Source organism: Leptodactylus fuscus, chromosome 2 (genome assembly GCF_031893055.1).
Source record: "Leptodactylus fuscus isolate aLepFus1 chromosome 2, aLepFus1.hap2, whole genome shotgun sequence".
In the NCBI taxonomy this organism is placed as follows: domain Eukaryota; kingdom Metazoa; phylum Chordata; class Amphibia; order Anura; family Leptodactylidae; genus Leptodactylus; species Leptodactylus fuscus.
In genome coordinates, this window is record NC_134266.1 from 155008720 (window position 1) to 155026315 (window position 17596).

Below are 17596 nucleotides of genomic sequence, written 5' to 3' on the forward strand. Positions count from 1 at the left end.
ATATTAACGTTTGATAACTTTATTAAAATCTGGAAATCTTTGTAGAATTTTTGGCAATATTTGTTTCTGTAATATAATGGTTGAAAAAAATGTATCACATTTTTGATATTTTTGTGGTAGTTAACCACTGTGTAATTCTAAAAATAGTGAAGCCTATATGGTAACATCCACTCATATAATGTCAGATCCAGTCATATTGATGGGTCCAGCAAACAATGAGCTCACAATACACTGCATCACCACCGCCTCTTCTTTCTAATGGTGGGAATTGTCTCAATGAAGGTGTTTTGAAGGTGCACATACATCTAACCACTCATACATGAATAGGTGATTATTTTTAATATACAATCATTATTGTCATACAATAATATAATACCTCAAAGGGGGATGTTCCTTTCCATTATTGTATCTTCCAATAAGATATTATTCCTTTCCATTGTTGAACAACTAAAGTCTGTTGCAGCGCTAGCTTGGGATATATAGTAGCAGCTTCCTAAAGCTGCCGATTTTGGAATTCTCTTTGTATCTTCAATGTCTTTATTACTATAATTAATATATTAAAGGGGATGTCCAGGAATTAAAGGTCTGGGCTGACAGGCCAGAGAAGTCGAAATATCAAAAAATATACTCACCTGTCCCTGGCGCTCTAGTGTTCCCCATCGCTATCTGCTCCAGCGGTATCTGGAGGCTTGTTTCAGCGAAAGTCCTTGCCACAGACTGCTAAGGCCTATCAAGCCTTCACAGGAATGGACCAGGGAAATCACAGGTAACTTACGTGAGTGATCTCTCAAGTCCTTTCATGTTATCGCTGAGTGTCACGAGAACTTCTGTCAGAACAAGCCTCCTGACACTGCTGAACCGGGCATCAGCAGGGGACACCGCAGCGCTGGGGACAGGTGAATATGTTTTTTTTTTTCTTTTCTTTTCATGTTTCACCTTCCTCAGCCTCCCGGTCCAGAACTGTAATTTCTGCACTACCATTTTAAGTCTACTTGACCAAAACTATGATGACACCCTTAAATGGTTTGTTCAAAATGAGATATGAATTCATTAAATGGAAGCTGAGCTGCTATAATACAGAACAGCTACTACACAGTGTATGGAGCCATCTACTTCTGCACAGTTATCAGGTGATTGGTGGGGGTGCTTACCTGAGATGAATAAAAATTTCACTGCAACCCAGGCTTTTACAGACATCATATAGCGCTGCCATAGCAGAACAGGGAAGACTGTCTGTAGTGCTTCTTTTTTTAAAAAGAGTTGATGCCACATTGTCAAAGTTAACAGACTTTAAGCTATGTAATGTACATAAGGATATCATCTATTTATTACAGTAGTATGCTGCATCCTACAAAAAAATAAAAATTGACCTTGCATATGCTTTAATCTTGAAGGTGACCGAACATCTTGTTAGATGTATATTCTACTCAGCAAAATCTTGTAAGACCTTCATACAAATGGTGTTTCAAGATTGTCGTCATACACCATATGTTCAGTTTATTGCCTACTTCTAGTGACATAAGAAATGTGGCAGCTACAATTTAGTTATACAGGATATTTTCTTCATTTCCAGTCTTAATCACTGTAAAGCTAAAATAAATGCTACCGTCATATATACACAATATCTGAATGCTGCTATCATTATTATTATTATTATTACTACTCAAATTTAATAACAAAAATTAACAATTGTTCAGATTATTTAAAGACGGACCTAGAGTAGGAAATATGGTAAAATAATCAATTGTCACCTTTTCAATCTACTGCCTCTCCAGTGCTGTTGTTGTAGTGGTCGCTGTCAGTCTAGAGCAGGGGTAGGGAACCTTCGGCTCTCCAGCTGCTGTGAAACTACAACTCCCAGCATGCTCCATTCACTTCCATGGGAGTTCCAAGAACAGCAGAGCAAGTGTGCATGCTGGGAGTTGTAGTTTTGCAACAGCTGGAGAGCCGTATGTTCCCTACCCCTGGTCTAGAGACTTCTAAGACCAGTGTTTTGTTGAAGTGGTTGGATTTATGGCCACCACAGCAAGATAAACAATGATCAGAAGGGACCATGAATGTTATTACAAGAACTGGAGTCCCTGAGCTCCATATGTGAATGGAGTTGTAGTGTGCTTACACATTCACAATCCTATTCACTTTTATGACACTGACATAACTGTATCATTCAGAAATGAATGGGGCAGTGATCACGCATGTACACTACCACTGTATTCACATGAGATATTAGGGGGCCCTTGTTATTGTGATCAGTGGGGGTTCTGGCAGTTATATGGACCTGAACAATTGAGAACCTGATGCTATTGTGGACCTAGCGTAAGTTGTAAAGGGCACTTGCCAGGAAGTCTATCAGGTTGCTACCTCTTGAGTTGGTTGCAGTATTGGTAACAGTTGACCAAGAAGGTCAGGCACTATGGTGTAGCGCACCAAGAATTGGTAAGTAAGGGGTAATTAGAGCAAACAATAGAGAACAAACATAGCTTTTGCCAGATACTACAAAAACTAGAACCTTGTTCAGGTACAATATGGCTGGTGAAGGAGACGTATATAAAAAATATATGATTGGCTTGGGGAAGATTTCTAATGTGTGCTGATCCTTTAAGTATCAAAAAGGCAATGTGTGCGCTCCCTGTGGGCAGGTCATGTAGCAACAACAGCAAAGGAAAGAGCATTTTCATGGCAGTGAATGGTATGCGTGTATCAAAAGTAACTTGGTGGTGATGCCTGCTGGGAGATGTAGTATTCTGGCAGGCACAGACCACTGGCATTACATAAGTATATGTGTATTTTGTGTATGTGGCAATCTATCAGCTACAGACGAAACAGGCTCGCCGTGTTTCTTTCTTTTTTAAAGGGTAAACTATTCATTTCCTGGCAGCTTCATTCCCATACTGTCTGTCTGCACTAAGCCTTTCATTATGTGACTTGTCAACTGTCTGCCACATGCAATACAAATTTGGAAGTGATTATGTTAGATGGATCTTTCCATAAAATGTAGTTTCATATTTTTGCAAGCATGAAATAACACAAGCTGAGTTGTCAAGTTGTGTCAGTTCAGCCAGTATGTAAAAAGCGTCAGGGTACAAGTAAGCAGGGGATGATTATCGACTTTTATAGCTTATTTAGATGTTTACACCTTTAGAAAAAACATATGTTAGTTTAGTGAAAGTCAGCAAATAGAAATATTACATGGTAGACTATTTATTAGGAGTACCCCCAAGTCCCTACTTATTCCATTGGTAACCAAGTATAATCCATTTATCAGTAGGTGAAGCCTGTGTAATATCCTAGTATTATATGGTAATATATATATATATATATATATTAGCCTCTGCGTGTTGTTGGAAAATTGCTGCTGACGGTGGTTTGCCTGTTTCGGCGTTTCAGCAGCTCTCAAGCTGGCCTGCCGCTGAACTTGTTCCTCTTGCTATGCCCATGATTGTTCCGGCATCTCAGCAGCTCGCTGGGACGATATATAATGAGCACGTTGTTGGCGTCAATGATCCCCGAGCTCCGCTTGATGAGAACTCAGTGACTTCTGGCTACCTTCATAGCTCTCTGTTTTAGAATTTTGCAACAAATTAGATTTTCTTTTTCCAGGCATGTTTAAAAGTAGCAAACTGCCAATTTGGATTAAAGATGTTTTCCCACCCTGTGTCTCAGCACTGCTTGGAGCAGATCAGATAATATGCAAATGTATGTACACAATCCACTGAGGGTTAGCTGTGTGTTTAAATAGAGAGATAACAGACCTGAGTTTATCAGTAGTCTCCAATTAACTCAGATAAGCTGCTGCCAAGAGCAGTTTAGTATAGTATGTGAACATAAATTCATAACAGTCGTGAAGCCCGGTCATTTACCGGGATAACCTCTGTGTTAATCGAGGTTACAAACTATGTGCCAAATTTCATCAAAATCCATTCAGCCGTTTTTGCGTGATTGAGGAACAGACACACAAACTTTCACATTTATAATATTAGTAGAATAGAATAGAATATATCATATTGTGATTAGAATTTTCCATGCGTGGTACTGTAATTAGAGATGAGCGAACACTAAAATGTTTGAGGTTCGAAATTCGATTCGAACAGCCGATCAATGTTCGTGTGTTCGAACGGGTTTCGAACCCCATTATAGTCTATGGGGAACAGATACTCGTTAAGGGGGAAACCCAAATCCGTGTCTGGAGGGTCACCAAGTCCACTATGACACCCCAGGAAATGATGCCAACACCTCTGGAATGACACTGGGACAGCAGGGGAAGCATGTCTGGGGGCATCTAACACACCAAAGACCCTCTATTACCCCAACATCACAGCCTAACAACTACACACTTTACACACTCAATACCACCTCTCTGACAGTAGGAAAACACCTTGAAACATGTGTATTTGGCACTTGCAGTGAGGAGAGCTTGTCACCAGCAGTGAATTTGGCCCTTGTAGTAAGTTGAGGTTGGCACCAACATTTGTTTTGAAAATCAGGGTGGATTGAGCCTCTAACCAGCAGAGTTTGGGCAAATTCATGGTGGAGGGAGCCTCTAAAAACCCCAGTTTGGGCAAATTCATGGTGGAGGGAGCCTCTAAAAACCCCAGTTTGGACCAATTCATGGTGGAGGGAGCCTCTAAAACCCCAGTTTGGACCAATTCATGATGGAGGGAGCCTCTAAACAGCCCAGTTTGGGCAAATTCATGGTGGAGGAAGCCTCTAACCAGCCCAGTTTGGACCAATTAATGGTGGAGGGAGCCTCTAAACAGCCAAGTTTTGGGAAATTCATGGTAGAGGGAGCCTCTAAAAAACCCAGTTTGGACCAATTCATGGTGGAGGGAGCCTCTAACCAGCCCAGTTTGGACCAATTAATGGTGGAGGGAGCCTCTAAACAGCCAAGTTTTGGGAAATTCATGGTGGAGGGAGCCTCTAAACAGCCCAGTTTGGGCAAATTCATGGTGGAGGGAGCCTCTAAAAACCCCAGTTTGGACCAATTCATGGTGGAGGGAGCCTCTAAAACCCCAGTTTGGACCAATTCATGATGGAGGGAGCCTCTAAAACCCCAGTTTGGACCAATTCATGATGGAGGGAGCCTCTAAACAGCCCAGTTTGGGCAAATTCATGGTGGAGGGAGCCTCTAACCAGCCCAGTTTGGACCAATTAATGGTGGAGGGAGCCTCTAAACAGCCAAGTTTTGGGAAATTCATGGTGGAGGGAGCCTCTAAAAAACCCAGTTTGGACCAATTCATGGTGGAGGGAGCCTCTAACCAGCCCAGTTTGGGCAAATTCATGGTGGAGGGAGCCTCTAAAAACCCCAGTTTGGACCAATTCATGGTGGAGGGAGCCTCTAAACAGCCCAGTTTGGGCAAATTCATGGTGGAGGGAGCCTCTAACCAGCCCAGTTTGGACCAATTAATGGTGGAGGGAGCCTCTAAACAGCCAAGTTTTGGGAAATTCATGGTGGAGGGAGCCTCTAAAAAACCCAGTTTGGACCAATTCATGGTGGAGGGAGCCTCTAACCAGCCCAGTTTGGGCAAATTCATGGTGGAGGGAGCCTCTAACCAGCCCAGTTTGGACCAATTAATGGTGGAGGGAGCCTCTAAACAGCCAAGTTTTGGGAAATTCATGGTGGAGGGAGCCTCTAACCAGCCCAGTTTGGACCAATTCATGGTGGAGGGAGCCTCTACCCAGCCCAGTTTGGGCAAATTCATGGTGGAGGGAGCCTCTAAAAAACCCAGTTTGGACCAATTCATGGTGGAGGGAGCCTCTAACCAGCCCAGTTTGGACCAATTCATGGTGGAGGGAGCCTTTAACCAGCCCAGTTTGGGCAAATTCATGGTGGAGGGAGCCTCTAAAAAACCCAGTTTGGACCAATTCATGGTGGAGGGAGCCTCTAATCAGCCCAGTTTGGACCAATTCATGGTGGAGGGAGCCTCTAACCAGCCCAGTTTGGACCAATTAATGGTGGAGGGAGCCTCTAAACAGCAGAGTTGTGGGAAAGCAGGGTGGAGGGAGCCTCTAACCAGCAGAGTTGGTGGAAATCAGGGTGGAGGGAGCCTCTAACCAGCAGAGTTGTGGGAAAGCAGGGTGGAGGGAGCCTCTAACCAGCAGAGTTGTGGGAAAGCAGGGTGGAGGGAGCCTCTAACCAGCCCAGTTTGGACCAATTCATGGTGGAGGGAGCCTCTAACCAGCCCAGTTTGGACCAATTCATGGTGGAGGGAGCCTCTAACCAGCAGAGTTGTGGGAAAGCAGGGTGGAGGGAGCCTCTAACCAGCAGAGTTGGTGGAAATCAGGGTGGAGGGAGCCTCTAACCAGCAGAGTTGTGGGAAAGCAGGGTGGAGGGAGCCTCTAACCAGCAGAGTTGTGGGAAAGCAGGGTGGAGGGAGCCTCTAACCAGCAGAGTTGTGGGAAAGCAGGGTGGAGGGAGCCTCTAACCAGCAGAGTTGGTGGAAATCAGGGTGGAGGGAGCCTCTAACCAGCAGAGTTGTGGGAAAGCAGGGTGGAAGGAGCCTCTAACCAGCAGAGTTGTGGGAAAACAGGGTGGAGGGAGCCTCTAACCAGCAGAGTTGTGGGAAAGCAGGGTGGAGGGAGCCTCTAACCAGCAGAGTTGTGGGAAATCAGGGTGGAGGGAGCCTCTAACCAGCAGAGTTGTGGGAAAGCAGGGTGGAGGGAGCCTCTAACCAGCAGAGTTGTGGGAAAGCAGGGTGGAGGGAGCCTCTAACCAGCAGAGTTGTGGGAAAGCAGGGTGGAGGGAGCCTCTAACCAGCAGTCTGTCTGTCCCCCAAGCTGATCAGCTTCAGCACAGCCTGCTGACGTCTACCAACGCCAGTGCTGCAACGTTTCCAACTCGTAGCTGGGGTCAATCTAACAGCGTAGGAGGAGGAGGAGGCGGTGGCGGAGGAGGAGGAGGCGGTGGAGGAGGAGGGGGGGGGTGTTCTTCTCGTGTCCCTGCCAGGAATGTTAGGCGGGGAGACGAGGTACACCGGGCCAGTTTGGGAAGCAATCCCAGCCTCAACTACATTCACCCAGTGTGCCGTCAGTGAAATGTAGCGTCCCTGTCCGCATGCACTTGTCCACACGTCAGTGGTCAAGTGGACCTTTGTGCAAAGCGCGGAACTAAGGGCCCGCCTGATGTTGAGTGACACGTGCTGGTGCAAGGCGGGGACGGCACACCGGGAGAAGTAGTGACAGCTAGGGACGGCATAGCGAGGTGCCGCAGTTGCCATCAGGTCCAGGAAGGCGGGAGTTTCAACAAGCCGGAACGCCAACATCTCCTGGGCCAGCAGTTTAGCAATGTTGGCGTTCAAGGCTTGCGCGTGTGGGTGGTTAGCAGTGTATTTCTGCCGCCGCTCCAATGTCTGAGAGATGGTGGGTTGTTGTAAAGAAGCGCCTGATGGTGCCTTTGATGGTGCAGGAGAAGGAGATAAGACAGGAACAGGGGAGGATGAGGAAGAAGTCAACAAAGTGGCGGAGGCAGATGAAGTGGTGTCCTGGCTCGTCCTCTGGAGTGCATCGCCAGCACAGTCAGCAGTGGCAGTGGCAGAGGCAGTGGCAGAGGCAGTGGCAGTGGCGTGAATGGCAGGCGGCCTTTGTCCTGCCGTTGCTGCCTGCCACTGATTCCAGTGCTTGGATTCCAAATGACGGCGCATTGAAGTGGTGGACAGGTTGCTCTTCTCAGAGCCCCTAATCAATTTCGAGAGGCAAATTGTGCAGACAACACTATATCTGTCCTCGGCGCATTCCTTGAAAAAACTCCACACCTTCGAGAAACGTGCCCTCGAGGTGGGAGTTTTTCGGGGCTGGGTACGAACTGGAACATCTTGGGAGATTCCGGGTGTGGCCTGGCTTCGCCTAAGCTGCTGACCTCTGCCTCTGCCTCTAGCTACCCTTTTTGGTGCTGCACCTGCCTCAACATCCACACTACTTTCCCCGCTTGACATCCCCCCTGTCCAGGTCGGGTCAGTGTCCTCATCATCCACCACTTCCTCTTCCAACTCCTGTCTCATCTCCTCCTCCCGCACAATGCGCCGGTCAACTGGATGCCCTGACGGCAACTGCGTCACATCATCGTCGATGAGGGTGGGTTGCTGGTCATCAACCACCAAATCGAACGGAGATGGAGGAGACTCTAGTGTTTGAGCATCTGGACACAGATGCTCCTCTGTTAGGTTCGTGGAATCGTGACGTGGAGGGGCAGGTTGAGGGACAATGAAAGGAGCGGAGAACAGCTCTGGGGAGCAGGGACAGTTGGGGTTATTGTTCTGTGAAGCTTCGGAATTTTGGGAGGAAGGAGGACAAGACTGTTGGGTAATAGGAGGAGAGGAGGCAGAGTCTGACTGGCTGCTGGACAATGTGCTGTAAGCGTTCTCTGACAGCCATTGCAAGACCTGTTCCTGGTTCTCGGTCCTACTAAGGTTTGTACCCTGCAGTTTAGTTAATGTGGCAAGCAACCCTGGCACTGTGGAGTGGCGCAATGCTTGCTGCCCCACAGGAGTAGGCACGGAACGCCCTGTGGCTTCACTGCTACCTTGCTCCCCAGAACCATTCCCCCGACCTCGCCCACGGCCTCGTCCACGTCCCTTTCCGGGAGCCTTGCGCATTTTGAATTCCCAGTTAGAAACTGGCACTATATACCAGTAGCAAAAATTGTGGGTGCACGTAACCCCAATATATTCTTTGAATTACCAGTCAGAAACTGGCACTATATGGCAGTAGCAAGAAATGAGGGTATTTATAACCCCAATATATTCTTTGAATTACCAGTCAGGAACTGGCACTATATACCAGTAGCAAGAAATGAGGGTATTTATAACCCCAATATATTCTTTGAATTATCAGTCAGAAACTGGCACTATATGGCAGTAGCAAGAAATGAGGGTATTTGTAACCCCAATATATTCTTTGAATTCCCAGTCAGACAATGGCACTATATACCAGTAGCAAAAATTGTGGGTGCACGTAACCCCAATATATTCTTTGAATTACCAGTCAGAAACTGGCACTATATGGCAGTAGCAAGAAATGAGGGTATTTGTAACCCCAATATATTCTTTGAATTCCCAGTCAGACAATGGCACTATATACCAGTAGCAAAAATTGTGGGTGCACGTAACCCCAATATGTTCTTTGAATTACCAGTCAGAAACTGGCACTATATGGCAGTAGCAAGAAATGAGGGTATTTGTAACCCCAATATATTCTTTGAATTCCCAGTCAGACAATGGCACTATATACCAGTAGCAAAAATTGTGGGTGCACGTAACCCCAATATATTCTTTGAATTACCAGTCAGAAACTAGCACTATATGGCAGTAGCAAGAAATGAGGGTATTTATAACCCCAATATATTCTTTGAATTACCAGTCAGAAACTGGCACTATATGGCAGTAGCAAGAAATGAGGGTATTTATAACCCCAATATATTCTTTGAATTACCAGTCAGGAACTGGCACTATATACCAGTAGCAAGAATTGAGGGTATTTGTAACCCCAATATATTCTTTGAATTCCCAGTCAGACAATGGCACTATATACCAGTAGCAAAAATTGTGGGTGCACGTAACCCCAATATATTCTTTGAATTACCAGTCAGAAACTGGCACTATATGGCAGTAGCAAGAAATGAGGGTATTTATAACCCCAATATATTCTTTGAATTACCAGTCAGAAACTGGCACTATATGGCAGTAGCAAGAAATGAGGGTATTTATAACCCCAATATATTCTTTGAATTACCAGTCAGGAACTGGCACTATATACCAGTAGCAAGAAATGAGGGTATTTATAACCCCAATATATTCTTTGAATTACCAGTCAGAAACTGGCACTATATGGCAGTAGCAAGAAATGAGGGTATTTGTAACCCCAATATATTCTTTGAATTCCCAATCAGACAATGACACTATATACCAGTAGCAAAAATTGTGGGTGCACGTAACCCCAATATATTCTTTGAATTACCAGTCAGAAACTGGCACTATATGGCAGTAGCAAGAAATGAGGGTATTTATAACCCCAATATATTCTTTGAATTCCCAGTCAGACAATGGCACTGTATACCAGTAGTAAAAATTGTGGGTGCACGTAACCCCAATATATTCTTTGAATTACCAGTCAGAAACTGGCACTATATGGCAGTAGCAAGAAATGAGGGTATTTATAACCCCAATATATTCTTTGAATTCCCAGTCAGACAATGGCACTGTATACCAGTAGTAAAAATTGTGGGTGCACGTAACCCCAATATATTCTTTGAATTACCAGTCAGAAACTGGCACTATATGGCAGTAGCAAGAAATGAGGGTATTTGTATTCCCAATATATTCTTTGAATTCCCAGTCAGACAATGGCACTGTATACCAGTAGTAAAAATTGTGGGTGCACGTAACCCCAATATATTCTTTGAATTACCAGTCAGAAACTGGCACTATATGGCAGTAGCAAGAAATGAGGGTATTTATAACCCCAATATATTCTTTGAATTCCCAGTCAGACAATGGCACTGTATACCAGTAGTAAAAATTGTGGGTGTATATAGCCCCAATTCTATTGCTAGGGGACTTGCAGGGTATTTCTGGGGTGAAGGTGGGGGGGCACACCGTTGGAACGGGTATCGGGGTATATATCGGGTATACGGGAATACACTGACAGTGTATTCCATTCAGGATCCTGGGAAAGCTGGGTTGCGGCGATTGAGCCCGTCAGTGCCACGTTACACTGACAAGCTTCTCCCTGGAATTTAGCTCTTACAAGAGCTGTTGTGGTTGTCTTCTCCTTCCTATCCTAGCCTGTCCCTGCCTACCCAGAATCTAAGCCCTAGCTAGCTGGACGGAAACCTCCGTCCTCGGTGAATTGCAAGCTCAGAATGACGCGAAGCTGGGCGGCGCTGTTCTTTTAAATTAGAGGTCACATGTTTTCGGCAGCCAATGGGTTTTGCCTACTTTTCTCAACGTCACCGGTGTCGTAGTTCCTGTCCCACCTACCCTGCGCTGTTATTGGAGCAAAAAAGGCGCCAGGGAAGGTGGGAGGGGAATCGAGTAATGGCGCACTTTACCACGCGGTGTTCGATTCGATTCGAACATGCCGAACAGCCTAATATCCGATCGAACATGAGTTCGATAGAACACTGTTCGCTCATCTCTAACTGTAATGTTTCCTGCTAATTTACTAATCCAACAAGCACATGGATTTGTGTAACAGATCTTTTACGTCTGAATTTACGCATAGAGGACACCTTTTAATCAGGTACTAATAATACTAACACTTAAGTACGTCATTAGAGTATTGTCTGTTTTGAGGAAATCTAAGGAGCTGACTCAGCAGATATACCAGTGTTGCATCAGTACCACTGCCAATGTGTGGAGACTGATGCAGATCTGGAACTAACATTGCATAGTATCAGATTTCTCCGCCATTCATACTTATTGCAATATATTTAGACATCTGTTACAATGCTTACCATAAAATAATCCAGTAAAATACTAATGTTCCATGATAACTACATGTGCAGCTGTGGCTACTGGTGCTGTGAGGTTAACTCTCTGCAGGTCAGCGGTATAGGGAAATGAAATAACAGACATTTCAGTCCACTTCATATGACAATGATTGTGCTCAGTACTGAGTTTTGGTTGGGAAGAATATAAAATGAAGTAGAGTTCCTTTTTAGAACACCTCAAGGCTAAGGCCCCATGTTTGGAAATGCAGTGTTTTGTTTTCTTTCTTGCAAAAACCACCTGATTTTCCAGCTCTATTAGTGACACCGCTAATGGACATTTCATCAATTGTTGTCACCTAAACTGACAATACAATGCAATGTAATAATAATGTCAATTTTCTATTTTAGGTAACTAAACATGGAAAGCAGTATCCATTACACAGAAGCCTAACAATTCCATGAGAAGGGATTCTCAGAAGAAGTGAAGCTACATAGTGGTTGAATCTATTGCTACAAATATGCTGAAACCAAGTGGACTAAAAATCCCAGGCAGGGGAGCAAAACACTCCAGCCCAGTAGGAAGGTCTTCAGCCGCTTCTGGTGTTACTGGCAGCACCAGCTCTAAAGAAGGTAACTAGAATTGGGTATTACATGGGATTTTCCAGAACTTGGTCATAGACACAGCAGGTGCTTTTTTTTACATTTATGTTAGGGCTTTGCAGTGACACATATCTGCAGTCTTTAGATGTATAATGAATTGTGTACAATATGTAATCAACTGGGATGTGACTATTCTGGATTCTGTTACATGCAATTTTTCAGTGGCTTTAAGGCTGAGGCCCCACATTGCAGAAAAGCTTCTTTTTTTGCTGCATTTTTTGAGCCAAAGCCAAGAATGGCTTAAACTGGAATTGGATATATAGAGAGAGTATTTATACTTCTACCTTAATCCACTCCTGGCTTTGGCTCAAAAAAACACATTTCTGCAACATGGTGCCTCGACCGTGGTGCCTCTTTCCTTATCTATCAGCAGTGAGCTGCAGCAAAAAAAGCGCTGTGTAAAAAGCACAGTGGTAGAAACGCATCACGGTTCCTCCCACAGCGCTTTAGACAGGTTTCCTCTGCCGACTTTGTTTCAATTATACCTATGGGGAAACCACTGACATTTCTGTAGGGCTAATTGTCATGCTGCGATTTCCAATGCTCAACAGTTTTGGAATCAGAACATTTCCATTGCGCATATTTTTATTCAATGTGGGGATGGGATTCATGCAGGTTGCCACTTGGGGCCACAGTCTAAGAAACATCTATTGCTCAGATCCATTGCTAGAGCCCTTAGAATAATAATAATATGATATATAACCTCTAATTTATATTTCACACACATAATGTCCTTTGTATTGTGAAATAGTAAAAGGGGTTTTCCAGCCCAAAGTAGTTTTTTCATATTGGTGACCTATCTACAGGAAATGTCAGTAGTATGTGATTTGTTGTAGTTTGACACCTGGACCCTGCACAGATCAGGGTTGCAGCAGTCCCCAAGTGCGAGAAGGTTCTCTAGTGGAAGAGTAATCAGCTCCATCTAGCTGATCTGTGCAGGATCATGGTGTCAGACCCCAGCAGATCATCTACCGATGACCTATCTGAATGTCATGAATATGAAAAAACTATTTGTGGCTGAAAAAAACCCTTTAAAGCCAAGGCCCCGCATTGTGAAAAAGCAGATTTTGTTCTTCCATGCTTTCTTTAGTTTGGGGCTATTCTCTTTAGGAAATGTTTAAAGGGACAACTAGAGCACTGGCCAATAGAAAACACCAGAAGGAGTTCAGAAAACGCAATGTCTTGGAGGTGACATTTATCTGTGGAATTCCTACAAGCAGAGACCTTCCCTGATCTCAGATTGAATGCTAAAAATCTATTAGCTAAAAATTATATGAGCATTGTCATATAATGTCAATAATTGCTCGAAGTAAGAAGTGTCATAATAAAATGTATAGGTGACTGCTAGTGTGTTTGTGCAAACTATGGCCTATGATACGACAGGATTGCTGATGTCAGTGTTTTATTTGTTGGGTGCATTGCTGGACTAGACCAGAGCTGAGGCTAGCATCTGGCTCAGCAACAATATCTCTCAATGAATGCGTCTCTTTTTGTTCTCTGATGGCACTTGGTCATCATGTTCTCATTGTATATTTCTGCCTGGAATCTTGTATACTATTTACTCATATAGAGTATACTGTTTTGCATGGCATTAGTATAGAGTATTGGACATCAAGAATGGGTACAAATGAAAGGGAATCTACCACCTACCCCAAGTGTTTTCTGATACCACCACATTACAGAACAATAAAGTGATATACAACATACCTTTGTTAGGTTTGTCACATATGTAGATTTGCAGAAAAATAGCTTGCGGCTCAAGGAGGTTGGATAACAGTGGGAGGATCAACTCTCATTGCAAAGAGTGGTGCAGACAGGAGAGGGGTGGTGTCTGAGTGGCAAGAGCAGTGCTCCCAGGGCTGAAGGTCCGACCCCAGTGCACCAACTGCCTCATTTGCATAAGACTTCAAACTAGTTTGTCTACAAAAGTGAAATAAATAAAAGAGGTATGTTGTTATCACTATAAAATGATCTGTAACATGGGGGAGGCATTTGAATAGGCTTACTCCTATGTAATTATTTCAGAATAAATTCGATATGACATGCATATGCATAGTGTACACAAGTATTGCTGAATAGGTATGTAGGTACCTAAAACCAGACATTTAGTTCAGTATTTTACATAGATAAACATTAGCAATAGAAAATGTTGTGACCATACAGATCAGTGATTTTCCGTGTGGTTCAGACAAAGGATTCATGCGGTGTCACAAGGTATGTTTCTATGGCCAACACGCACTCATTTAATGTTGCCATGTACAATGCCAAGGATCTGTTGTAGTGATGTAAAGCTTTCGTTTTTAGATTCTGCAGCAGTAAGAATGATGAATTACACTTTTCCACGTGACAATCTGATAGTTGAATCTTGCAGCCTAAATGTCAGTGAAATGCTACATCATATTATACTATACACTCTACAGAATTGTGGTTGTTCAACTTAGAGAGAACATCTAATAGAAGTCGATTCCTTTGTTAATTCAGCTTGATAATGCCCCAATGCACAAAGAACATGCTGATACAAGGTTTGCCAATATCAGAGTGGCTAAAAGCCCTGACCTTAAACCACATCAAATACTATTGTAATGTACTGGAACATAAACTGTAAGTCTGCTTGTTGTGTACATTACCTTCATGGGGTCACCAGGGTTAGAAAACTGTTACATAACCCTGATACAGTTTTTGTCTTCTAATATAAAGGTATAGTTCAAAGCGGATTTCAAATATTCTAAACATATTTTATATGGTGTGTAAACCTCCTACCTAAACCTGAGAGAAGTTTAAAAAGGGTGACCTGCCGCCCGTCTGGTGGAAATAGTAGACTCCAGTCAGGAGCCCACCGGGCCAATTGCAGCTCTTACCCGGACACCGTCCCACACAGTGGGTGGTGAAAAAATGGAAAGGATATATAGAAAAACCGGGAACTGGCAGAGCGCTAAAGGCAGCAAAATCCGTAATAGACTTGAAAAATAAAAATGACGATATGCAAGGTTAAGATGAATTGGTTCTGTTTTATTGCTCCAAGGACATGAATAACAGCTTAAAACGGCTACACATTTCGACACCGGGCGGGTGTCTTCTTCAGGCCAAGCAGGAAGTGTCCAGCAATAGCCTTAGAACCAACCCACAGTCATTGCCTCACAACCATACTCATTTTTTGCTCCGTTTCAACCGCAACCAGTTAAATTAAAGAAACTTATGAGACAGGTGCAACACGGTGGCTCAGTGGTTAGCCTTGCAGCGCTGGAGTCCTGGGTTCAAATCTTATCTAGGCCAACATCTGCAAGGAGTTTGTATGTTCTCCCCGTGTTTGTGTGGATTTCCTTACATATTGCAAAGACATACTGATAGGAAAAAATGTAGATTGTGAGTCCTATATGGGGCTCACAATCTACATAAAAAACAAAAGCCTTATGAGACAGAAATGGGATACAGGTTTCTAAAATATAGCTATTATTTTGAAATGTAAAAATAGTAAAACACATTAAAAGTACATTCACCGTGCAAAATAGGCCATTCAACAAAACCATGCATTCAGGACCACTCAATAGGGTGTATGGGATAGTTATCTACCACTGTATTATCCTCCTTAGGTCCAGCCAAGGACCTTGTTCCTATTCAGGGATACAATGGTTGTACCGTTCAGCACAGCAAGGACTAGTCAAGACCATTGCCAGTACTCTATGGTGGATTGCATTATGTCGTAACAATTTTAAGGGTCATTACAATCGCCATATAGAACCACTGAGGGTCTATAGAATTGTTTGGGACCATTCTAAGAAGAAACGGTGTTTTATGTTCCTCTCCCCCCTTTAAGTAATTCATGATTTATGAAATACAGTATATCTGGGAAGGCCTCTAACCTGATATACTTTATTTAGTGACCCAGTATGTATGTTTATGGGATAGAACAGTGCTATTCATTAAAACTGATATGGTTCTGAATAGGATCTGCAGTCTGTGTTTCCTTTTCCTCTGTAAGGGGGAGTTCACACGGAGGAAAGTGGAGCGCAATCTGGCTTGTATATACGTGCCGGCAGATGACGCTCTCAAAATGCTCCCATTCATTTCAATGGGAGTTAGGAGCGTATACACTGCGTTATTTTGTGGCCATGATTTTGCGGATGCAGAATGAATGGGAGCATTTTGAGCGCGTCATCTGCCGGCACGTGTATCCGTGCCAGATTGCGCTTCACTTTCCTCCATGTGAACTCCCCCTAAGGGATCCCTGATTTAGGAAATACAATATATCAGGGAGTGTCTCTGACTAGATACGCTCTATTTAGTGACCTCGAATGTATGTTTTTGTTGGATGCCTATTGTTCATGGTAAATAAGGTTTTGTTTTTGTGGGGTTTTTTTCAATATTTTTACACTTCAAAATAAAAGCCATATTTTTATAGACCCGTATCCTGTTTCTGGGAATTTGATTACTATACTTTGGGTGTTTTAGGGGTGTGGGGAGAACCCCAGAACCTTAGTGGTGCTTTTCTATACCCTCCCGATCTGTGAATTCAATGAAGAAACATATGAGAATGCAGACTTGCTTGCTAGGAACCTATTTCCTGGCTTTTAGTACTTTTTCATGGTATGAGTTCTTTCGTGTTTCAGCATGGGAAATGGTTTGCAGGAGCAGTTTCCTTGACAACTAAGGACTGCCTCATAGCCGTGCCGTTATTATTCACTATTACCAAAAGTTGTATTACCATTGTATAGTATTGGATTGGATACATGAAGAAGAAATATATTAGGTAGTGAATGTTCTTATTGACAATTTTAACTTATCTTCTAATACATTTCAATTTGTTAGTAAAGTTTAATTCTATAGTTCAGATCAGTATTTCTGTTTCCATTGACATAACCTTTCTTCCCTTCATCATACGCATTTCTATATGTATATACAATTCCTAGAGAGTTGAACCTTTTTACTTGCTCTAGTCTTTCAGTTTTCTTAATAGAAACCTTTTTTGTAATGGTTGTCAGGTTCAATTCTTTCAGTTGCCATGGTAACAGTCACCGAAACTCTTCCCTCTATTTGCAGCAGTAATTCTTCTTTAATATTCTGTGTTACAATAGGTTTCCTTTTAGTACATGTACTGAGCTATGCATACACGGCCAGCGTCAGCGCCCAGGTACTGGGCCCCAGAGCTGCTGAGGGGCCTACTGCAATGAGCGCGTCCACCAGAACTACATGAGCCTGATGCCAAATTCAGCAATCAGTGAATCTATTAGTCATCTCCAAAATCTAATACCTATAACCTGTAATATTTTTTCCTTTGAAGAAAGTCGTCCAGGTCTCTCTTGAATTTGTAAATCGAATCCAACATCATAACATCCTGTGGCAGTCGATCATTTTATATCTCTTACAGTAAAGAATCCCTGGCTATGCTGGTGAAGTATTTATTATTTGGAGAGAATTTCCCTTTGTAACCAGCCTAGGAATAAAAAGATCATTAGAAAGTTTTTTTCTACTGTCCCTTCATGTGTTTGTACATTCTTATTGGGTCTCCCCATAGAC

The 17596-nt window shown here is 43.4% G+C and overlaps 1 protein-coding gene across 3 annotated transcripts in view; it reads left to right on the forward strand.

The window, feature by feature from the left end:
* Window positions 1-17596, forward strand: part of CLIP2 (CAP-Gly domain containing linker protein 2) — an 84594-nt gene that overhangs the window by 19395 nt on the left and 47603 nt on the right. For all 3 annotated transcript variants that reach the window (XM_075264866.1, XM_075264865.1, XM_075264867.1), the window contains exon 2: window positions 11831-12052. In XM_075264866.1, the coding sequence (XP_075120967.1) occupies window positions 11941-12052 (112 nt within the window). In that variant the 5' untranslated portion in view covers window positions 11831-11940. The remainder of the gene's footprint in view (window positions 1-11830; window positions 12053-17596) is intronic.